Source organism: Quercus lobata, chromosome 1 (assembly GCF_001633185.2).
Source record: "Quercus lobata isolate SW786 chromosome 1, ValleyOak3.0 Primary Assembly, whole genome shotgun sequence".
Classification (NCBI taxonomy): domain Eukaryota; kingdom Viridiplantae; phylum Streptophyta; class Magnoliopsida; order Fagales; family Fagaceae; genus Quercus; species Quercus lobata.
In genome coordinates this window covers 5,213,324-5,239,525 of record NC_044904.1, presented here as the reverse complement: position 1 = coordinate 5,239,525, position 26,202 = coordinate 5,213,324, and the positions used below count along the sequence as shown (strand labels likewise).

At 31.0% G+C, this 26,202-nt stretch overlaps 1 protein-coding gene across 1 annotated transcript; it reads right to left on the bottom strand.

The window, feature by feature from the left end:
- Positions 1-6,922: 6,922 nt before the first annotated feature.
- LOC115975733 (zinc finger protein WIP2-like) lies at positions 6,923-9,878 on the bottom strand. The gene is made up of 2 exons (XM_031096643.1): positions 9,083-9,878; positions 6,923-7,549 (listed from the first exon to the last, which is right to left on the bottom strand). Exons 1-2 carry the CDS (start codon positions 9,665-9,667, stop codon positions 7,112-7,114), a joined length of 1,023 nt encoding a protein of 340 aa, XP_030952503.1. The 5' UTR covers positions 9,668-9,878; the 3' UTR covers positions 6,923-7,111.
- Between the last annotated feature and the right edge of the window lie 16,324 nt (positions 9,879-26,202).

Sequence of the window (26,202 nt, the reverse complement as noted above, 5' to 3'; positions counted from 1 at the left end):
AAACTTTTCTACAATTTTTTTACAAACTATTGAGGTAGTGAATTCTAATTGGTTTGTATCTGGACCCATCACGTACATTACATTTTTACTTACTAATAATTACCAATTATCACATTAACAATTTGCAAAAAAGTTTGTAGCTTTAGCATTTTCTTCCTTTTAAAGGCCAAATCTAAAATCTAAAACAAAATAAAAAAGCTAAAAAAATTACCCAACAACAAAAATTACCAATAGTAAAGTGAAAAACAATTAAGCCCAATCAACCAATTTTACCCAAAACAAACAACTTGACCCTTTAAAAAAAATTAAAAAAATAATTTTGTTCATACCTAGATGCACACATAAAAAACACAAAAAAATAAATAAATAAACCATTAGCTGTTAAGCAACAGAACCGGAGGCTAGAGTCGTCACACGCAACCAACAGCAAAGCCACCCCCTTAACCTCAAGTCCTGGCTTCGTCTCTGCTTTGAATGTATTTTCGGTACCGGTTTTGTAAGAGTAGCAATTTTGTTATGCCATTGCCATCTTTATAATTTTTCTACTTTCTTAGTGAAATTTCATCGTAAATGTCACCCATGTACATAAGCATACAACTGAATCATATAAATCTATGTGTTCCAATTATTTTGTATCTCAACAAACATATATTTTCGTTTTTTTTTGGAATTTAAAACCTTGTGCCCATAGAGCACAGCAGTGATGCTATATTGGTATTTTTTAGACCCTCAAACACCAAAAAGCATGCTCCAGCAGTAGAGCTAAATCTATTTTTTTTACCTCCACTACTACAATGCACATCTATAGATAGATGTGCACTGTTCATGAGAGCTAAAAAAAAAAAATTATTTTATTAAATTTCTCTCTCTTTCATTTAAAAAATATTTTCTCTTTCTTTCTTTTTCTCTCTCCGGCTTCTCTTCTTTCTTCCTTTTTCCTTCTCATTTTTTTTTTCTCTCCCTCATCTACTCTCTGCTTCACCGATCTGTTCTGGATCTTCATCTTCATCGTTGTCTCACGCCGCCGACCCATCTCGCCCAGTCCTCCATCTCACTGCCGACCCACTCGCTTGGCTTCTTCGGTATCCATCGTGCTTGGCTTCTCTGGTATCCCAGTCCACGCCGACCCACTCGTCAGCATGGCCCTCGATGGGCCCCACGTACTTCACCGTTCCGATTCTTCTTGGATCATTTGCTGAGTGGACTCGTTGGCCCACTTGGAACTCCGTGCTCAACTTGGCCAAGTCGTCCTGCATTTTCTTCTTCTTCTTTCTTCTTCGGTGAAAGCTCTTAACTGAACATTTATTTCATATTCGTTATATTATTTTTTTTTCCCTGCTGTGGACTGGTGGTGGTGGTGGTGAGTGTGGTTGTGATTGTGGCTGATGGTAGAGGTGGTTGTGGTTGGTGGTGTAGATGTTTTTTGGGTAGTGGGATATATTATTTTATTGTAAGGGATATATTATTTTATTGTGATATTTATATTATTTTATTGTGTTGAAAGTTAAAATAGATCCACTGCTGCAACATGTGTATATATAAAATAGATAAAATAACTTTTGGTGGAGTTAAAAAGTTAAATTTTTAACTCCACTACTGTGGATGCTGTAAAACTTTTGGATAGTTTCGAATTTCTCCTAGAAAAAAGAATCTTAGATGTGACTTGTGACGGTGTAAATTATGTAAGAATTTTGAAAAGGAGTAAGACACAAGCTGGGGCCAATTTGACATTTCCAATTGTACAGTACTAATTAATGGGATGGGAATTAATTACTGTACAATACTACATGCGTCCAGAATGGCTCGAAAGAGAGAAATACACACTTTTCATAAGATAAAATAAAAAAAGAGAGAGACAGAATACAAGGACCCTAACGAATGGGCTTTTTGGAATGCTTTTCAATAGTTTCTACCTTAAACTCTTCTGGTCAAAAAGCAAACAGGCAAATAGAATGCTTCAGAGTTTAAATCTCAATAGAGAGATGCAGTCAAATAAATGTACCGCCAGTACAACATCTACAAAAACCTATATATCTAATCATAATTATAAAAAAAAAATTGAAATAATTTCGAAAAACAATTATCACTGAATTTTAAAAATGCACCTTTCATAGCTAATTCCATGAAAATAAAGCAATTAACTGTTAAAAATTATCAGAATAGTTAAGAATTAATATTTTTGGTAATTACGCTCACTTTCTTTTGCTTTCTTTTTTTTATTTTTTGAAGTTATTTATTTATTTATTTCATTTTGAAAAAAAGGTGATTTATTACAATTTACTCCTTGTCAAGATTGGCTTTTCCATTCTGACTTTTCTCGAGTTCCTTAAAAATAAGGTTGCTTTTTTTTTTTTTTTCCTAATCACAAAGATAATTACATTCTTGGTCACCATTTCATTATCACCATCAACGATAAAAACAACAATGATAAATTGATAATAATGTAATAGACATAGCTTTATTGTCCATTCTAATTTTAGAAGTAAAGCTAAACATGGATGGTCAAAATTAGAGGCATGTCAACTTTAAATGTGAGTAGATATCTATGAAGTTTGAATGATCCTGACTTGATTTCTGTTTTTATTAAGTGGTGATTATTGGACATTGGTTTTCCCCCTCCCTTTTCTGCTTTTCATATTATCCTAAAATTAAGTCAAGAGGAGGGTCCAAACAATAAAAAAGGAATTTTGAGAAACAAAACAAATAAACTAGTCAGGGTCAAAAGCATCAACATCTAATTAATCTTTGCATTCAAATTTCAAAGCTAAATGCATTTGTGTGAGGGTAGGATAACACCATAAAATAAGTTTATGAAGACCAGTTAATACTTGCTTTTGTGATTATACTAGTTTATTCAAGAAAAGCCATCATATTATCATATTATGATGCACAAGTAATGTGTGCATATGTTTTCAAAAAGAAAATGGTAAATTGCAAATTGCACCCCTAAAGTTTAGGGGTATTTAGATTTTACACTTTGAAGTTTCAAACTTTAAATTTTACCCCCTGAAGTTTGGGGTGTTTGGATTTTAACGTTTCAAAATTTGGATTTTACCCCCTAAAATTAGTGTGTTTGGATTTTATACCACCAAATTTTGAAACTTTAGGGTGTAAAATCAAAACACTCTCAAACTTTGGGAAGTAAATTCCAATCACCCCTAAAATATAGGTGGTAAAATCCAAATTCTAAAACGCCAGGATGTAAAATCCAAACACGCCAAACGTTAGGGCGTAAAATTCAAATTCTAAAACTTCACGGTGTAAAATCCAATCACCCCTAAACTTTAGGGGTATAATTTGCAATTTACCCAAAAGAAAAAAAAAATTAATGTGTGCATATAGGTTTTAATGGCAGTTTAATTTTGCAATAAATTAAGTTATATAGCTTATTAGTAACGCGGGCAAATTTAATTTATTTTATAGCTTAGGTTTTGGGCCTTTTGGCTCCTAATCCAATTCTATCTATCCAAAATATTAATTTTTTTGGGTGTAAAACATATTGTAGACACTCAATTTTGCACCCATAATTTTTTTTTTTAGTAAACAACAATATTTATTAGAACACACACGAAAATAGTAATATTAGTGTTTTAAACCGGGTTTATAATACATTACACAACCAGAGTATAACTACAAAAGGGCCTAGTGTGTGTGTCTAGTGTTCGCTGTTTATAACCCCAGTTTACAATTACAAATGTTAGGCCATTTTGTAGTTGTACTTTGGTTGTGTAATGTATTATAAACCCGGTTTAAAATACTAATATTACTATTTTCGTATTTGTTCTAATAAGTAATATTGTTTACTAAAAAAAAATAGGGATGTTTATCCCACATTGGTTGTGTGTGTCTAGTGTTCACTATTTATAACTTTAGTCTACAACTACAAAAGTTAGGCCCTTTTGCAATTGTACTATGGTTGTGTAATGTATTATAAACTTGGTTTAAAACACTAGTATTATTATTTTCGTGTGTATTCTAATAAGTATTACTGTTTACACAAAAAAAAAAAAAAATTGCACCCATAATCTATATATTAAGTTTCTTAATTAATTTCAATCATTCAACTATTTTAAATTTAATTCTCATTGGAAAAAATAAAATTGTTGGTTTTGTATTTTTAATTCTCATTAGAAATTTTTTTTTTCCTAGATAAAAAAATCTCAAGTTTTGGTTGAATAAAAATAAAAATATTATTTTTATATGTGAAATTTGAAAAATATCTTAAGGACATTGACCATGTTCTGAGGCACTTAACAACATTATTTGAAAAAAAAAAAAAAAAAAAAAAAACCTAGATGGAATTAAGGACTAAATTAAAAAAAAAAAATTATAAAGAAAACTTTAATGATGAAATTAAGAATAGGCCAAATGCATAAATATCCCTTAAAATTTTTTCTTATAACTCTCTAAAGTTTCATATTTGTAAAATTGATCCACGGGACAAACTAGGGGTCAATTCACAAATATAAAAATTGAATATCTCGGGATACAATTACTAACCCAAACCTAGGGATTTTTATGCATTTTGGCCTTAAAAATAAGTCCAACTTAAAAGAACATAATTTGTAATATACCTTTTTAAGATTAAAGATGATATTTGTATATTGTGAATATATATATATATATATATCATTAGAAAATATTAAGAAAACAATAGTAGTCAACATCTTTACTACTATTATTTTCTTGCATGCGCAGAAGTCAAAAAGGAAAACTAACATATATTTTTCGTTATCCAATGTGGTAATAAACTCTATAGGTGCATGAAAAAAAAAAAGATAAAAGAAAAAAAAAAGGAGCTTTTGTTACATAGAACCACACAACAACACAAGGATCCACCGTGTCTCTATGTTTAGAAGACACCTTAGAGGATAGGGGTCATTAGTGCAGTGACATGACAGTACTGTGTATATAACAAAGATAACAAGAAAAGAATCACATAATTAATTATCGTAATCATCACCCAATTTTCACTGTTGTGTTAAATCTATACGTACTATCATGAAACCCCAAATAACTGTCAAAGGCTGTCACACTCTTACCTCATCATAAAGCGTAAGTCAGAGATAAAGATAGAGATAAAGATGGAGATGGAGAGAGATGGAGGGCTGAACACATCAAATCCGTGGAGCCCTAGTTCTGTTGGTTGGGTTCATCTGGGACACATAATACAGAAGCCTCCCTACAGTACATACTCTGAATGTGTTGTAGTTTGAAATGACGTTTCAAGAACCCCTTTGACTGCTCTCTGCTCTCTCTCTCTCTCTCAAAGCTGCCACCAAGATCCCATATTCTTTTCATTTCAACCTTCGTGGTTTCTAGGATGACAATATAATACCAAGAGTCAAGAGTATTGGAAAAAATTAGAAAAATATATATAAAAGACTTGTCGTGACCGGAACACCATCATATTTCTCTAAATACATTACGTGAAAATTTGTAAATATAATCTTTGTATCACAATTTTAATGTGTTTGATTGTGAGGGTTGTGAAAAAAAATTGATAGATTTATGTAAAAGTGATAATTAATTTACCACATTATAGTTATGACACCGAAATATCAATTATGAAAAAAATGGTAAAAAAATTGTCTCTATATTAATCAATAATAGGAAATATAGCAAGATAATAATTGTCCTCTCATATTTTCTCTCTTTCAAGCTAATCATTTGATTTGAATTTTCATAGTGAATATAGACATGGTATAAGTTCTGTCCATCAATGTCAAACCCTTATTATACATATCCACCACTAACGACCAAAGGGAAATGGCATCAAATGCACTCGAAAAGCTGATGCATTTTTTTTTTTACATGTAAAAAAAAACAAAAAGCCTTTCTCAATCTGCATTTCCACAATATTATGCTTTATCCTGTTTGTCTACATTGGATCCGGCTACTGACATCCTTCACTGACCATTAATATTTAATAATTGGTGTAGACTTTGCAAAAGGAACTATGTATCAAAGACAATTAAAAAGGTTAACATATGGATATTGAACATAAATTGCCTTGCATTAATTAACTATCCTCCCTAGCTAGAAGCTAAACTCATGAAGACATGAACTAAATTCAACTTGATTTCTCAAACTTCAACCTGCCTTTTGTGATAAAGATTCAATGCTTTCATATGTATTGTTGTGTTGCTTTATTAGCTAGCGTACATACTTTGAAATATAGACAGGCAAAAGAGGAAAAAGTTGAACAAACTTAAACCATATAGGTGTATTTTTTTTTTTTTAAACTAAACCATATAGGTATATGTAACGAGATTGGGTCACACATTCTCACCTTTTTCGCTCCCTCTTTCCTACTCTATTTAGCACGGTTAAATATATTCTCAGAAGCTAAATAATGAACTAAATTCAACTTGATATCCCAAACCTCGACCTGCTTTTGAAGCAACAAATTGGTAATTGACTATAAATATAGGAATGCAATGCCTATTTATCTGTATTTTTCTGCAACTTATTTGTTTACGTACTGATATATATATATATATATATATGTATATATATATTGCTACGTACGTTTACGGATGACCAAATTTACACCACATAGGAGCATGAGATTGAGCCACACATTCTCACTTTTTTTTTCTAGTTTATACTAAATTTATAGTGACTATATATGACATCATTTTTCTCTAATCTAATTTATTTAGCACTGTTTAATGGTACTAAACTCAAGGAACCTTTAACTTGCTTAGTGCATGTACAATAAATATATATATATATATATATATATAAAGTAGTGTTATACTAATCACAACTTGTTTGATTAACAAAGAAAGAAAAGATAGACAAAAAGGCAAGGTAAACAGAGAGAGAGAGTACAACTAGGTCTAATATTTAATCTATATATAATTAAGGATTTTGCACTACCAAGCAAGTTCTAGGAATGAAAAGAAAAACAAAAAGAAAGAGGGAAATCAATAATATATAGCAAGAGTTGGAATTAATTAAAGGAAAAAGGTAGCTATCAAATAATGCTAACGTTTAATATGTTCATACATAAGCCAAAGTCATGTGAAACATCGGCTCAAAATATGAGAAATTGATTTCGAAATCACTTTAGCTTGAGATCAATCCCTTAATTTCCAAAGTGTTCTCACTGGGAGGATTCATTATCTTGCTCAATTTCAGAAGCTGCCTCATCTTCCTCTTCAAAACAGTCAATTCCAAAAGCTGCATGGCCATGTCCAAACGCCTTGATGTGATCTTTGAGTGACCTTTTGTGCTTGAAATCAGAGCCACAAGTGCAATACCATAGCTTCCCACAGTTCTTCTCATGGGTTCTCCAATCCCCCCTAACAGCAAAGGCTTTGCCACATTTTCTACACATGAAGGGCTTGATCCCATGCTTTCTCTTGTAATGGGTTTGGAGGGTCCTAAAGTCTTTGAGTGGTTTTGACCTTGGGTGGTCAATGTTGTTCCTGCAACCTGGTGCACAACAATAGCATGGTAGCCTTAGCATGGCTGTTGGTTGTGTTCCCCTTAGAGACTCCGGGCCTTTTCTGTATTGAGATCCATGCCCCCACATATGCATCTATACAAATATACATATAATTAGCACCAATCAAGTATTTGAGAAAGAGAGATAGATAAATTTTTTTTTTATCCAAAAAAAAAAAAAATCAAGTATTTGAGGCCTGAGAGAGAGATAGAAAATTAGCGAAAGCACAACTAATTTGTTTATATATATTTTAATAACTAATTTATTGAAAATTTATAGCTGAGCTCAAAATTTTGAGATTAAAGTTCGTTATTTTTGTTATTTAATTTTTTAAAGCTTCACTTTTTAAATACAATTGTATTTTTGCTCAAATGAAAGAATTATTCACTTTTCTAAGGGTCAAGTCCTAACATTAACTTTAAAATTAATTATTCATAGAAAGTCCTAGAATTAAATTTTCCTTTAAAAAAATTACGACTTACTAGAGAGGGAGGAAGCAATATCTCATTGAATCAAAGAGGAATTTATGCTGCAAGATTCAGGTGTTTTTCCACTTAGTAAGATTCCGACCTATCCAGAAAACATCCATACATTTCTTTTTTCCTATGGATGAGAACATTCATATATGATGGCTTCCAAAAGTACTGAAAGTTCACAGGGTTAGGTAGGGTTTTTATTATATTGTTTTACTTTCCTGCATGTTTACTGCATGCTATTTTGCTGTCGAGTTTGAATTGTTTTTGCTTCACATTTCTCGAATCAAGTTCCAGTATACAATTTAATATCACTAGATTCTAGGAGAGAAAAAAGGTTTGCTTCAGAGAGGTAAATTACACATGGGTTTTCTTTGGTTCTTTCTAACTGGTTTCATCCTTCTTTGCATATTGTGTACACTAACAGAAAATGAACACAAACTGTTGCATGTTTAAGAAAAGGGATGCTTTAATTTATTGACAGATAAAGCAATACTATGTGTGGGGTTTCCATGTACTAGTATGTGAGGTGGTTTTACTCTTCTGTTTGAGTGTTCAGATTGAGAAAATTTTAAATTTTGGGCTTTGATAAAGATCATCTGAGCCCTGGACAACTGGGATATCTTCAGTTTTACACACCTGCAAATGTGCAATACACAAACTTCTAGGCACAAAAAGCATAAGACTGTGTGGTTCAATCACATAAAGAGGGGTAATGATCCCATTCTTATTTTTTTAAATCCCAAATATCATGTTAAAAGATTAAAAATAAAAAAAGGAAGTGCGGATGGAAGAAAATTTAAAGGAGAGGAAAAAAAAAATTATAAATTGTCAAACCAAATTGTGTGTGTGAGTGTGTCTATATATATATATAATTATATAATTATATATAAAATCTAAAGCAACGAGGAGGAAAGGACTCATTTACTCTTTTATCCCATCAGCCCCTTAAAATAAAAGTTAAAGGTTGAAATCAAGCTAGCTAGAAAAGAAGTGTACCAGCAAAGAAAGGAATGGGTTTTCTCTTTTTCATCCCACATTAAAAGGAAAAACAGAAAGGGATGGGAGAGGAAGGAAAAGGAAAAGGGAACCCTCAAATTTTTTCCTTTTTATTTTTATAAAAAAAATTTCAGGAGCATGAAAGTTCACAAACCTGCATGTTGTTGTATCTGTTGAAGGTTTTGAAGCAAAGAGGGCATGAGAACTGGGTTGGACCAATCAAAATCTGAGCAGGGGTAGGGATCCAATACTGTCCCTTGTTGAGCCTATCTGGAAGGTACCCAGAAGCCACAGTAACTTCATCTTTATCTGAGATCTCTGTGGAGGAGAGGGTTGAGATCAAATCAGCAGAACTAGGGCTTGGCAGCCCTAAATGAAGAGCTACTGTCACAGCTGGGTCATCATCATTAGAGGCAGCACTAGTAGAAGAGAATAATAATTCTTCTTTGTCTCTGTCCACCTTGTTCTTATCCACTTCCATGTAGGAGGAGGATGATTCTTGTTCTTCATGTCTTGTGGGGCTTAAACTGAGGAGAGGAAGAGCTTCTCTTAGAGGAGGAGAAGGAGGTGAGGGTTCAAAGTAAGTGAAAGAGTTTGTTGTGTTTACATTGATATTGTTGTTTGAGCAATATTCGTAAGGAGAATAGAAGGATGGGGTGGAGGATGTGGAGGAAGAGTAGTGGTAGAGAGAATTGAGGTTGAACCATCCACTGAAGTGATTGGAGTATGGATCAGTCATGATGGAAGGAGGTCGGAGAGAATGGATGGTAGATGGGCAGGTTAAAATAGAGAGAGAGAGAGAGAGAGATAAAAAGGTTATCAAAAGTTTATATGGTAGAGATTGAACAAAACCACCAAATTAAAAGAAGTGTAACTGTGTAAGGCCTAAGGGGTAGGCTAAAAGAAAAGAAAAAATGTACAAAATCAAGATAGATAAAGTGAACACAATTGAGTAAAAAAGGAGAGACAAGAAATCACTTGTGAGGTGTGACTAAACAATAGACAAATTATGCTAAAGCAGGAGAGAGAGAGAGAGAGAGATGGGAACTGTGGAAGGGGGCGAGTGTAAGATAATCTTGGAACTTGAAAGAACAAGTTATTGTTTGTCATAATGTGAAAAGAGGAAAATATATATATATATATATAAACAACTTTTATGTTATAACTTTTGTCACAATTTTCACAATCATGATATGTACTATCATAAATTATTAAAAAAAAAAATATATATATATATATAAGTAAATAAAAAAATAATGTTTTATCAGTTATAATTACACATGTCAATAAGTTATAATAAAAGTTGTAGTAAACTATTTGGTTGTAAAAGAATAAAACAGAAAATTACAAATTTATCTCACCAACCCAAGAATAGAGATTAAAGAACGCGAAAGTTAAGACCAAAGACAAAGTGGTAATTAGGGTTGGAGGTTGTCTCCTGTAACCATAATAATCACATAACATAAGAGAGAGAATAGCTGGTAGTTTGTACAACAAGAATTGAAGCATTTTACGTACAAAACAAAGCAGCATTACATGATCTAGTATTTTATCTTCATCTCTTGTGATTTTCTCTTCCTTGGGAAACAAATAGTTCCATTCCAACCCGGCATTGGCTTTGGTTGGTGGGCGCGCCCTGGTCGGCTTAGCTACTTACTGCCACAAAGACCGAGTGCTATAACTCTCCCCAACAGGTGATTCATATATATACACTTTGGCTTTCAATCAATTGTATGAGACTGCAGTTTGGCCACAGGTATTTTGGGACGAATGGAAGGAAGGGGAATCCACTTGTTTTAGAGGTTTTTTAAGATAAAGAAGTTGCCATTTTACTTGTGGAAGAATTAAAGAGCCCCTTCTTTAAATAATTGAAATGTTTTGTGTGTGTGTGTGTGTGTGTGTGTGTGTGTGTGTCTATGTGTGTGTTTACATGAGTTTATTTCATTAAGTTAAATAGTGCAAAAGTAAAATTAAGAATCCGTTTGAGAACAACTTATTTAGTTAAAATTAAAAATTTTTTTATTGAAAATACTGTAAATATGGCTAAAAAATAGCTGAAATAGTATAATGAGATCCATGAATAGTACTAAAAAGTATAATAAAACTCATAAATAGTACCAAAAATAAGTTAAATAGTAAAAAAAACTGACTTTTTAATCCAATACCAAAAGCACACTAAATATAGAAAAAAAAAAGAGTGAAAATTAAAATTTGTAAGAGGCCAAACAAACCAAATAAGTTTAGCAAATTGCATATTAAAAACTATAACTAATAAAATATTTTTAAATAAGAAGAAGAGGAAGGATATAATAGTTAAATTATATGATACCAAAAAAGAGGAAAAAAAAGAAGAAGAAGGATATAATAATTAAATGATATAATTTTCTTTTTCATTTCTTTATTTATTTTAAATAATTAAAATATTATGAAAGGGAAACTATCTATTCTTATACCATTCTATTCAATTCTTTTTTTATTGTCTGTATGCTACCCGGCCGTTTTTTCATTTATGTTTTAACTTATTTTGTTTAGCTTTTTCATTTAACTTTTAATTTATTTTATTTTAGTAAAATTTTTTAGAACTTTTCTTCTTCTTTTTTCCTCTTTTTTTAAAGTACAAATATATTTTAACCTACTAAACAAATAGTAAAAAGTCAAATAAATTGATGCCAAATTGATAATTAATAATTTTCTTTGTCTTCCATTCATCTGTCATTTATCAACCCGTAAAGTACACACATTGTAAGAGGGGAAAAATATCACAATCCTTTTTATGTTTTAGTTAATTGAATTATTATCTAAATAAAAAATTCATAATTTCATTAATTGTTAACAAGAAAAAAAAAAAAAAAATCTGAGATCAAATCTCCTCTTTATTTGTATATGGATATTAAGTATGGGAAATGAGAAGGGTAATTACTTGTGAGCTAAAATTTTCCTTTATCTTTTTTGTTTTAATTATCTAATTCAAGGCCTATTAGGTTCATGAATAACACAATGGAAAGTGCTATTATCCTTTCTCTTACTGTCTTCTCTAGTGCAGCAAGATTAATTTAATCCCAAATTTTATTTTTGGATAATAAAAAATTTATTCAATTGGACCAATGGCTTAATAAATGAACCAATAATATTCACTTAATAAGAGATTTTTTACTGTGCTTCTACCTCTTGAAACTAAATAGCAAATAATAATAATAATAATAAGACTTTCGTAATTAATGTGATAATTGCTTTCCCTTTAATGGGTCTTAAAGGATCTGGATCTGACTATCTTTAACGAAAATAATTATGAATGAATTTGGTTGCAGGTTGATTAGAAAGCGTAATTTCTTCCTGCAAGTTTTAGAGCTCAAGGCAGAAGCAAGTAAATGGGAAGAACTAATCGTGCTCAGTGTTCATGCATATATCATAAATGTCAGTATTTGAGTTCATAGAGTCAGTTTCTTTCTTTTGTACTAGTTGCAGCTATGAGGGGGAAACAAGCATACAGATGAGGACCTGGGACTGGAGTGAGAGGTATAGAAGGTACATATATAACAATGTCAATAATGGGAACCAGTCAACCTACTTGCTTTAAACACTAATATATATGTAGACAAAAATTTTTAAGTGTATTATTTTCATTAGCACCAATGATCATAAACCTATGTAAAAGTATTATTACTCTAATCATAATTCATAATTTGTCAGAGTTACTCCAATCATCAAGAAGTGAAATAAAATAATAGGACCATTAATTATATAAAAGGAGTAAAGAGACGAGATTATGGCAACGATAAAAATAATGATACAACAAATTTTACAATATTTTTTATGACGTGATAAGTTGTAAAACTTAATTTAATTGCAGAATTATAAGTATGAAATATGGGCTGTGGGTGTTCATTGATTTCAGGAGCATGGGCACAAGTAGACAATTTGGAAAAATAGCATATATCCTTTAATATATACATTTTGCTAGAGGGAAAATTATTCCATCAAATTAGGTTTTACTCAGCTCTATAAAGAAATTAAGTGAGACATCACCAACAAGAGTAGATAGATACATTCAATGGTATTTTATGGCATATGGATGTATATTAGTCTCTCTATGTGTCCGTCTAACCAAAAGAAAAAGACATCCACTGTTTCTTATCGAAACTGCCATAGTTCATAATTATCTATGCAGGTAATCTTTATTCTTTAGTACTATATGTCTGTTTTGGTAGACAACCCAACAGTGTCTGGTAAATTACGTAAGTACCTTGTAACTTTCTAGTGCATAATAATTCCATTAAACTAAGTGGTTGTTTACAAAGTCAGTCAATGTACATAGTTTCTCCACAAAAAAACAAAAATACAAGTCAGTCAATGTAAAATCACTCAAAACTAACAAAATAAAATCGTTTAAGCAATCACATATGAGAAAAAGTTTAACTTCGAGAGTCTGAGGACTAAGGTCAATGTGTTAAATGATGCTATTAAACATAATAGATTGATAATTCTATTGAATTAGACATCATGATTGTGAAATTTTGTCGATTCTATAGACTGAAGGAATAGTTGTAAAATATGATAATTACTGGTACTGACCATAGATTGTTAGGAATTAGATAGCGGCCTAATATATAGGCTGAACTCACAGTTTAGAGATATCATTAAAGGTTATGTTAAGCTTTTAGTGGGTATGATTTTAATTACATGAAATCACCCAAAATTGCAGGTGTTAGGACCCAAGAATTAATTTATTATAAAAACATGTGTCACGCTGGGGACAAACAATTTGGTTAGGAGAAAATTGCAGTGAAATCTAGTTGGAGTAAGCTAAAGCCAAGGTAAATGCTCACTAGGTATAGGTTGACAAGTGGTGTTAATCTAATGAAACACTCAAAAAGAGAGACACATGCCAAATTAATAGACACAAGCAACGAGTGAATTGTTGCGTCAAGTGGAAAATGTAGTTGGACATAACCACTGAAGCCTCAAGTATAAATAGAGGCATTATACAAGAAAAGACATGGTGAACACGCTAAAGAACTTCTTGAGATCAGTTTGAGTTCATTTGTACTTATATTCTTAGGAAATAAGTTAGTTCTTAGGATTGGCAATGATGTTATAGTAGTAAATGCTTGGATATTAGGACTTTTTTTTATTGTCTTGTTAAATACTTTAGTTTATACCGTTGAGTTGCTTGGTAAAAATTAGTTTGATTTGGTGTGATCTATTTAGTTGCAATTTTAAGTATAATTTTATATTATTCTAATATGTGCAGGGCCGGGTGGGTAGGGATGGAGAACCCATGGTCCAGCCTCGCTCCACTCTATTATCATCCCTACTAATAAAGGTGCAATGTATTTGGTTGGTGATTGTATACGTGAAGTGTGAAGAGGCAAGGTTAGATAGTGAGAACTATGGGGGTATACAAGGGTTTTGTAGGCTGTTAGCAGCCATATTATGTGTCCACTTTAAACATGGACCCAAGAATACGCCACTAACTCAAGTTTAAGACAGTGAAGTGAGTCGCTATTTGATTATAGGTCCACGAACCAACGTAGCCCCCACTAATCATGCATTTACGTGCTAACCCTAGCATCTAAGAAAAGAAACCATACATTAAAGTGATAAGGAAAGAAAGAAGAGTGAAAAAATAAACCATCCAAAAATTATGGTCAACCAATCATGTGAGAGTGATCAATACATTTATTTTAAACTTTAGAAACCAACATCATATTTCAAAAATAAAAATAATTTGAAAGTTGACATGTCATAGAGCTTTTATATCATGTTTTTTTTTTTTGGGTTCATTGTGTGTGTTGGCATGGGGTGGGGGGATTTTCATTGAACCAAACAATTTAAAGTATTTTCAAAGATCAAAAGCAGAATCTAGAATGATTACAAGGGACCTACAGTAATGAACTTCAAAGTAAAATTAATAACAGTGTCACATAACACGATATTCCAGCATAGAATTAATGCCCCAGATTGGCATGGCAGTTGTAATGTCAAATTATCCATAAATTGCTGGAACTATTATAATCCCCATAGGATCTTTAATGTTATTGATCATTATAACCGTATCAACTATCATCTATTAATAATACAATAATATAGCCGATATTCAAATTTACAATCAATATTGATTTTTTTTTTTTTTTGAGAGACTTTTAACCTATGGCATCCGCTCCTGATAGCTCTTTATCATTAAACCAAGACACCAATCGATTTTTAGTGTAGGCGGGAATCAAACCCCAGATATATTATTCAACCATTAAAGACTTTACTAGATTGATTTTTAAAACATCAATGAAAATGGAGTATGAACCCACTAAACAGTATTTGTTAGGTTCTAAGGAATTAGAAACTAATATATTAGAACTTCAATGTATAATGTTGGCAAACCATAATCAAAATATTTAGTCTAAATTTAGGCTGCTCAAAGTGTGTTTTTATGTAAAGTTGGAATCGAGTATACTGCAATATTTATTATGTAAATTTGCAAGGCTCGATCGATCGAAAATTAAACTCGATTAATCGAAGCTTGTGCAGATTATTTTTCTACAGAATTTTCCAACTCAACCCAAGCCCGTATGACGTGTATGGTTTTATATTTTGCCTTAAGTATAAAAGGAAAAACCCTAGCTACGTTTTATAGTTGTTGTTTATACTGTGTGTATGAATCTCTTGTGAGATCTAGAGGTGTTTGCCTTCATGCATACCTAAAGTTATCAAGATCAAGATTGATGTCGAGAACTTGATGATCATTTCAGTTGTTACATAAAGAACTTAAAGAAAAACACAAGTGGGAGAACTTGTGATTGCTGTGAATCTAAGAAAGAAGTAATCCGTGAACTCGGAGCTGTCACGTGGTCGTAATAGTAAGTTTTCTACTCGATGTAGCAATAGGATGTTAGTGGTCTAAGTCGCTATTGTAAAACTTCAATTCTTTCATAGTAGATCTGTTTTACCTTGAGGATAGCTAGGTTAAATCATTTCCAGGTTTTTTACCGGTTTGGTTTTCCTGGATTATCATATCGTTGTGTTCTTTATTTTCCGTATTGTTTCAATGATATGATTTATCTGTGTTAACCTAGATTTGCATAATTTACCTAAGTTAATCACTTAGCTAAATAATTAGGTTAATCTGTTTGCATTTAAGGGGTCTAAAAACGTATAGTATTGTTATTATGATATATTTAATTTCTAGGCCAAAATGGGCATTTGCTCTTTTTGTCCAAAACAAGTAGCAAAATGACTTTATTCTGAAACTATTTAGTCATATGCCTCTGTTTTAAACTCGATTTTCTAAAAATCGAGTTTCAATGAAAAACTCGATTTTTAGAAAATCGAGTTATATGCAAAAAAAAAAATTTTAAAAAGATTACATAGAACTCGAGTTCCATATAACATTTTCGAAGTAACTCAATTTTCATTAAATCGAGTTTCAAAACAGGAGTATTTTGCTACATTATTTCAGAACATTAGTATTTTAGTACTTGTTTTGGGCGAAAGAGATAAATACATTTGACCTTCATTTCTGAATTAGGATTTGAACATTTTTATGTTTTATATTGATTTAGTGCTTGTTTGAAAAGAATATATTTTCATTAACTTATTATATTTAAAAAGTAAATTGTAAGCAACTGAAATTGGTGATCATATGTCTTAAAAAATACACACAATGTCATCTCCAATAGTTTCAAAAACCCCACAATTTTTGGGAAACACCAAAGAATCTGTGCCCAAGGACACAAAACTATTGAGAAAGGTTCCTCATGTCTTTGTTACTGTCTCTTCATTATTGTGGACATGGAAAGGACGCCAACTAAATTTCTGAGAGTTAAAACTTCAATGCTTGGTGGGGCATTTTGTGAAGAAAAATAGAGGGGAGGAAAAAGCATATGTTTGAAAATTATTTTTTAATCCTAGAAAGATAGCACACATTTATTTTGAATTCTCCACTCATCATCTATCAAGAGGAACTTTCCTCTTTTTTTTATTTTTTATTTTTTGGTAATGATGAAACAAAATTAGAGTTCAGAACACTAACAACTTAGAGAATAATTTTTTTTCTAGAAAACTGGTCATAGTTGTGTATTAGTGTCTACATCTACGTGCATTTTTAATCATCATTTGTTTATAAAATTTTTGTCTCAAGAGCAATATTTAATTCAAGTAAGTTCGGTAATACCTTAATTAATCACTCATTTATTTTTCTGTGACAATTATTCAAGGTATGATCTCTGTAGTTAGTTTGTTCTCAAGCTCATGCCATTTGTATGATGTCACACCAAATAAATTTTTAGATTTATAATATTTAATCATAACCATAGAATGGATCCATATATATCAAATGAATTGAAGGGTATATTTTTCTTTACAAGATAGTCTTATAATTGTTAATTATATAGTTCCTATAATTAAGGACAATAATTATCGAGATACCTTCTAGACTACTACTTCATTCTCTACAATTCATCTCCTTAGGATAAAGGCTGGTTGATAATTCGATATTTCGAGAATAAGAAATATGAACCTTAAACATCATTGTTGAAAATATCAAAAAATGTCAATTAAATCATAAGGTTCTTGACAATATTGTAAACATCTGTATTATTCGTTACATATTATGATTTTGTTATGGCATCCCATGTACCATAATGAACCCAGTTCCATGTGAATATGCTTTCCCCTAAACCATGGCTAAGAAAACACCTTTGAGATATATACAAATCTTATAATGATTTTTTTGATAAATAAAAATTTTATAATGATAGCAGATTATGTGAAGCAGAGATTCACTCATTCACATTAGCATCCATATATATTTCTTTTTAAACACTAATTTAGTTTTTCTAAACAAGCATAATGGACAAAATCATTATGGATCCATTTTCCCTGTGATGCCAAATTGCTAATTCAATTATTAGAAAGTCCATATACATCTTCTTGAACGTAGTGAAAATCATTTACCTCTCCAAATTTGCGGCTCCACAGTCCACAGTCCACACCCTTCAAAGCAAGGTAATTCTGACATCTTTTAACCTCAAAATATTATCTCATCTAAACAACTATATATTCTTTTAAGAGTTGGCCAAACAATTGTAGTACCATTTTGGAACAACTGCATAAGTTTTAGCACCCTTGTGACACTTCTGCCTTTTTTCCATTCTAGACTTAGGAACAGTGTATAGTATTTTACTATCTCTCTTTGAGCAATTTTTTTTTAAAAGTTCGTGACCCAATTACATGTCAAACTGAAGACTAAATCTCTTCATTCACATTCAAAATCAGCATCGAAAACACCCTTGGTACGTAGTTATTAAGAAAAACACAACAGATGCAACTTAATTCATGGAAAAAGATTTAGGACATCTAGATTTTTAGTTGACCATATAACCACTAATATTTCATTATTAAGTAATCTTAATACTCAATTTTTCTGTAGGACCAACTTCGCTTGATGATAGGAATATAGTAATTGTAATTTTTTTTCTCCTGATAGAATAATTCCTAATAATTAATGCTCTTCAAAATAATTTCATACATATTATTAATCATAGTATATATGATTAAATCATAGTATTTTATATAATAATTATTATTACTAATATTTTGTTGCAATTATTTAACATGATCTAAAGCTTTGAACTTAGTTATACTTATATCTTCTTTTATTAAATATAGCATTTTACCAAGAACCTTGTAGTTTAACTGATTAACATCTCTTGGTTCAGGACTCAAATCTCTCATCTCCCATCGTAAAATCAAATTATCAAACAAAAAATGTGATTAATGCCACATCAATAACATAATTAATAAATTCTTATTTACTGTTCTGATTTGTGTTTAAAAGTTGACACAATTGTTTGTAAGTCCTATATGGTAAAATTTGTAGTAGTTTTAACTTCACTCTATTGTCATTCTCATTATCTCATATAGCATAGTGAATAAACTAAGTGTTCACTTAATATAACTTATTTTTATTTGTTTATTTTGCTTAAAAAATAAGATTGATAAATATATAATTGTGCCTAAAATAAAGTTGGAGCTTTAAAATAAAAGGCTATACATTCTCTCTTTATGTACGAAGACCTCAGAATTACTTTTGAGTAGAGTCTAACAAATTATTTTGATAAGAATTTGAAAGTAGAAAGGCCCTGAGGGCAAAGCTGCTAGTTATGACAAAAAAGTTGTCAATATACGAGGCCTACATTTATTAGCGTACTTTGATTTAATAAGGGGGGCTTCACCTAGCAGCAAAATGATTTACTCCTGAAACTGCAATGTTTCTTGAAAATGAATGTTTCATAGGTTGAGTTATAAGTTAGGTCCATCGACTGACTGAGATACTGAAATGTCTTTCTCTTTGAAGTACATGGGCTCGGAACCATGTCAAGAGTTTCAGGCTTGGAGTGGACCTATAATTTTACAAGCACATTTTAAATTAGAGTAAAGTCTAGGATACAAAAATTCCCTTGTTTTTGTTTTTTTTTTTTGTTTTTAAATCATAATTGCAAATGTAGTAAATTGTAATTGGAGGAATTACTTCCACATGGGTTTAACTTGAAAATCACTTTTAGCGGGCGCCCTTAGGGCATTTGATAATAGACTATTTTATGAAAGTTTTGATATTACTTTTATGAAAAATATTTTTTTTAAATGGCAACTTTTCCCTAGTTACTACTTTCAACCTTTTAATTTTTTTTTTCTCATAAAAAGTTTTTTTAAATATTTGCTAAATTAATAATTTTAGAGCATCCATTTACTTTTCCCTTTATTAATACCAATTGCATTTTATTTATTTATACAAAGATAGTTAGAGTTGGGAGATTCAAACCCTACAGGCTAGGAAACCAAAAAAAAAAAAAGGGTAACAGTTGAGCTATAATAATATTCTTTAACTATATATTAACGTCAATTACAACATATCCATGTTGAGAAAGATTATGACTTTTCTTTGGCCCTAGAATTATTGATTAAATCAATGCATATATATCCATGTTGCAAGATGATGATCAAGGAATATGAACCCAACAAAGTAACTTTAGGGGGAGTGCTTCGCAGAAATAACCAGAGCAATTGTTTGGATTGTGGAAATTGGGTTCAGTCCTTTATTATGATAATTATTCCTTCTGTTACTTAGTGGAAAGGACGCAAGTTTGGACGGTTCAATTAATGCGTTTTAGAATATCAATGACTGTATTGTGCAAAGGGTTTATTGAGATTTTTTATTTTTATTTTTGGGTAATGCTAATGGATGCCCTTAAGGCAATAATTAATAATTTATTTAAAGAAAGTTTTTATGAAGAAAAAAAAATTAATGTTTTGATAGCTTTTTTTTATTTTTCATAAAAGTAGTATCAAAATTTTCATAAAATAGATTATTAACCATTATCTTAAGGGTATCCGTTAGCATGAACCTTTATTATTTTTTGGATGTTGCTTATATTGATGATTTTGATGCCTATATTTTATACATATACGAGTCCAACTAGTGTGATAAAGGAAAAGTACTCTCCTTTATTATGCATCCGGAATATTGATAATAACAACTCAATTCTCAATATACAGTCAAAATACTTGTTTGTTTTGACATATGATTTTACTCTTCTTTTTTGTTTTTTTAGATGATATGAAAGGTTTACTGGTTGGGGATTCTGGATTGGAGCTAGACTTTAGCTATTATGTGGAAGTTCCTAGATAATGCACATCTTATTAGATGCATGGAGAACATGGACAGGGACCAGACAAGAAAAATTCACATGGATTTGAGAATATATAATGGGTGGGGGCCGTGGGGAACAATGAAATGCATGTATGTTCTTGCAAGGTGATTTATCCAAAACTAGTACAGTACCTTGACATTTTATCATGCAAAGAATACTAAAGACATGGTCACAAAATGAGTTTCTAAACTGTACCATGCATGTTTGGATGTGACTATACAACAGCTATTCACCAAACAAATCAATAATTGAGAGACCTAGGCAAGAGATGGGGGAATGCAACTATACGAGTGCTCCTTTAACAGCCCTTTTGGTTGGGGGTGATTTGGGGGACGATGGAAAATGGGAGAAGAAAATAAGAAGAACATGGGTTTTTTTTTTTATTTGGTTGGGGGAGATTTTAGTAGAGCCTGATTATTTTCTCCCCAGACCTACAAAAAATGAATGTCTTTCTGATTTGGAAAAAAATGGGGAGAAGAAAGATAGTTACAGTCAAATAATTAACTTAACTACCATTCTTCTCAAGTTTTGGTTGTTTGCCTCTATTTTTTTAATTGGGCGTGATTGCTTTTCTTTTTTGGTTGTTTGTTGATTTTCTCCTCAACTAAAAAATGAAGTTTTTCATCGTTCCATTTTTCCATTCTCTCAACCAAACACATATAAGGAAAAATTAAATCTATATTATTTCTCCATTTTTTTTTTAGATTCTCACAATTTTCTATCCCTCTACTTATCCATCTCCAACCAATCAATGCGTAAGTGAGTTCAACACAACTCAACATCAACTCATCACCAAGATCCCAATAGTGTCAATCTTTGAGCATCATGAGAATCAACTTCGTGTCTCTAAGAATTTAGCCTCATTTAGTACGCAAGTTCAAACACATGTTTTCAGTTTTTAAACAACATTACACATATTTTCACACATTTTTTTGCTCATACATATTTTCAAAAAAACTAAAAATTGTTGTTTAAATACCCGTACCAAATAGACTCTAGAACTCAGAACATTAACCTCAATCAAACTACATGGAAATAAGCCTCTGTCAATTGTCATTGTTGTGGGTCCAACTCGCATGTCATCATTTAATGAGCTTGTTGCAGTGTGGGCAGCAAGCTACCCAAGTCAAGTGTCCTAATAAGCTAATAATTCAGTTAGAATCAGGAATTCTAGTGTTCCTAGAGAAAAAAGTAATAGTCGGCAAGGTTATTTTACAAAGACAGTTTAGTGTGGTTTTGCAAGTAGAGCTAGCTTAAAACACAGCCAGGGAGAGCTAAGGGAAAAAGAAAGAGAAGAGAGATTCAGGGTTTGTTGCATATAGGAGAGATAATTTTTGTTTGTGTGAAAGAGAGCAAAGAAAAGCCATGATTTTTTCTTTTCGTAAAACATATATAAAAGAAAAATAAATTTAGAGTTTTCTATAGGAGAAAAGTTTTTAATTAAGTACGTACTACAATTGCCAAGAACTAGTTTATCTAAATTGAGTAAAGATCTCATGTGATATTAATTTCTAAAGAGAAGATATTATTGTATTTGGTAGTTAGGCATAAGTTTAAGAAATTATTGTAATTGATTTTATAAATTATAATTTATTTAGAGTTATAGAACACTAGATTGGGAGTTTGGGACCCTAACAATTGTAAAATGTAAAAAGTGTGTAAGTTGTGAATGCAAAGAGAGAGAGAGAGAGAGAGAGAGAGAGAGAGAGAGAGAGAATGTATCAATTATTGATCATTTTTTTCTTTTTTTTCTTTTTTTATTTCCTTTTCTACGTATAATTCCTTTTTCATGTGCACATCCATGCAATGACATGGTATTAGTGTGAAAATGTATCCAAAATTTAATTTGTACAAGAACTCGAAACAAGGAACTTCCTATTGTTAATCTTCATTCCAAATAAATAAATGAATAAAGAGCAAAAAGGTATAAGAATATAATATAGAATAACCTAGCAAAAAGTCTACATAGAATTTAAATTAAAAACCCATGTATGCTTCCTTAGATGTTTCCAAGAGGGCACGAGTGTGTCATCTGTGATATCTTCGAGCCTCCCTGTCCATGTTTTGTTCTGACATTTCCAAACATCTACCTCTATTTCCGTAAACACAGCATGAATTACTATAAACTCTTCTTATGTTCCACTTTTGTAGCTACATATGCTTTGTGATTGCTAACTGCAGATAAGATTATTTATGAGGATCATATATTGATTGCCACTCCCATTGAATTTCAATTTTCAACAATACAATCAAAGCAGCAGGAAAAAAAAGTTATGGAGCTAGCATGCATGCATGTCCATATTGAGTACTTCATGATAGTCACTTTGTACTCCAAATTAAAGTTTGTTGACCAATTTGAATATATATATATTTTTATATATATATATATTTATATATATATATATATATATTTATATATATATAAAAGCCTGACTTTAGTCAAGTAATCAAGTCTATTCTTTGGGAATGACTAACCTTTACTTTCTAGATTCATGTGATTCAATTTTTGGGTCAACATAAATCATATCAAAGATTTGAAATTCCAATATCGCAATTTGGGATTGAATGCTTCAAATTCATGGTCTTTTTATTTGAAAATTCATGGTCTTTTTCTGAAATTACAGGATTAGGTTTGGATATTTTAAGTTCATAGATTTTAAAATTCTACAGAAAGATCTCTACATTTGAAATTTGAAGATTTACCAATACATGGATACAAATTTGTGTAATATTGGAAAATGTATAATATTGTAGTTCACAGCTTGCGTCATGTTTCTGATCTGAATAGAACACAATGTAATGACAATATAGATTCATATAGCACTGTATACTACTTGTGTAAAGTTTGGATGTAAAGATTGGATCCAATTGAAACACATGTCAGTATGTCACCAGACTCACCACTACACATCACATCCTATTCTTAAAGGAATAAAGAGCTAGAAAAACCTAATTATTGAAATGAAATATCCTATGAAAAGTAAAAATACATTGTCACAATTCATTAGAATGGGGTCCTTTCTCCTTTTCCTATCAAGATTTTCTAAGAGAAAAATACTACAGTTCCTTCTAATAAATCTCCCTTAATATATTATATAAACAATAATAATAATAATAAGGGTGCTCTTTTATTAACACACGTGTAATATTTAATTTTATATTTGTCATCATACAGTTTTGGTCTTTCTAGAATCATTAAAACTATCCACAAAAAAAATCATTAAAATTATTATGTCCGTTTGAGAATATTCTATTTAGCTTTTTCTTAAAATACTATAGATAAAATATAAAAGTTGAATAAAATAAATAGGGAACTCACATAGAACTCACAAATAGTATTAAAAAAAAAAAAAAAAACAAATAATAAGCTAGCTTATAATTGAGACCCAAACGCACATTAAGTATACAATTTTTTTCAATATTTTTCAAAACATTTTTGGAATACCATGTTATGATTCATGCTTGTAAAAAAAATTTCAATAATGACTCAATGTTCCATAGTTTTACTCCAATTATAACTTATTCCCTTAATAGTTTTGAAAATTTTTGTACCTCTAACGTTACTCTTTTAAAAATTAGTGACCTAAAACTACTGGTGGGCTGTTTAAAGGTTTAGAAAGATCACAGGGTAGCAAATCTCTTTAGTAAGACAATGATGGAGCCTGCAAAGGAGAAAGAATCCACTAAGACAAAGAAACAAAAAAGAAAAGCAGGGAAAAAGGGTTAACAATGAGTGAACATCAGAAGATGGATAACGCACATTTACACCAATATCCTACGTTTCATTTGATTATTTTAATTAGTCAATTATCATTTTAAATATAAAAACAATTGGAAAGTATTGTTTAATACTTGTTGAAGTGCACTTTGTATATATAATGTTCATACTTTTACAGTAGGTATATTCAAAATTTTTTAAGAATGTATATATGAATCTGATTATATATGTAGAGAATGTAGTGTGAGATAATCAATGCCCAAATAAAAGTAGGGGACTAGGAGCTGAGGAAAGAAAACACGAAATATTTTTGAAATACTTCAAAAGGGGGAATCTATCTTGTAATGAATTTAGTGATTTTCCTTTTCTCACCCTCGTAATTCAGAAATCTAAAGCTAAAGCAAGAAAAAAGGATACGCAGACAAAGAAAACTGTTAAGAGCAACTTTTTTGGATTCCAAGACATATCTAATTAACTACTTTAACATGCAAGCTCTAAAAAGCAGCCCTACGTCTAAGATCCTCTACGCATCATCTAATTAAATCAAAGTGTGAATACCTCTTTTAGCTAGGTCAAAACAGCTACTATGTTTATGAGCTAGACTAATCAACGAATGGAAGACCAAGTCACCATTCATATCCATCTTTTTAACTTTTAAGAGTGCGTTTGGTTTGGACTTTGGACACTTTGTTAATTGCTTAAATTGTTGGGAAGTATTATAAATACTAAAAATGAAAAATGAATTTTTTTTTATGTGTACCAAAATAAGTTCGTAAAACCTAAAGAAAAAAACTGACCTTTTTTTTTAAAGGCCTGTCAAATGCAATTTTAAATTTTAATAGCTCAATTATAATATTATCCAACCTCAAAGATTTGAATAGTATTTTTTTTTTTACTTTTTATGAGACCCTAAATTTAATGTCTTTTAATTAATAAGTTGACCCTCAACAAAGATTCTTTTCTTTTTTCTTTTTTTTTTCTTTTTCATTTTATTACTTAGTATAAGCAACCAAGAGACTGCACATTCATAAATCATAAGGATATGAATCAACTGTTCAAAAAAGTAAAAACTGTTCTTTCAACCCACAAAAAAAAAAAGAAAAAAAAAGGTGATATATATCAATATGCATGAAAATGTGCACTCATTTACCATACCCAGGACATAAATATCTCCGAGACTCACGGAATACATGAACTAGGCAGTGCACCCATCTAATTGGGAAATCAAATGATGCTCACTCATAAAAAGTACAAGATATGTATGCCACCGGTGTGGTTGGTCTAGTAGTTATGAATTCACTTTTAAGAGTTTGAGAGGTGGAAGTCTCAGATTCAAATCCTATTAGTTCATATTTATTAGCATCCTCAACGAGGCTAGGTCTATAGATGCATAGCTATAACTCATCTAAATTTCCTGTTTCCACGTACCTGGACCCAGCAAATAAGATACCAGTATGATCACCTCTTTTACCCATTTTCGTTCATAAAAAAGAAAAAGTTATAAACAGTGATATTGCACATGCATGCATGACACACGTGGGAATAACAGTGGGGAAAAAAAGCAAGCTTGGTAAAAGCCAGAGAGGCACGAGTTGCAGCCTGTTAGTTCAGTTCAGTGCAATGATTGAATAAGCGTTCACTATTGACATAAAAGCAAAACATCACCCCCAAAAAACTTTCGTAGTCAGTACTACTACAGGATTTGTCGTTTTTTTATCACTGTTGTTTCTTCACAAAGATGTGAAGGTAGCTAGAGAGAGAAAAAAAGAGTACCAAAAACAACTGTATGTCTGCTGTGTTGCTTAAATACTTTTATAAATGAACAACCTGTCTGCTTGTTTATACGAAATC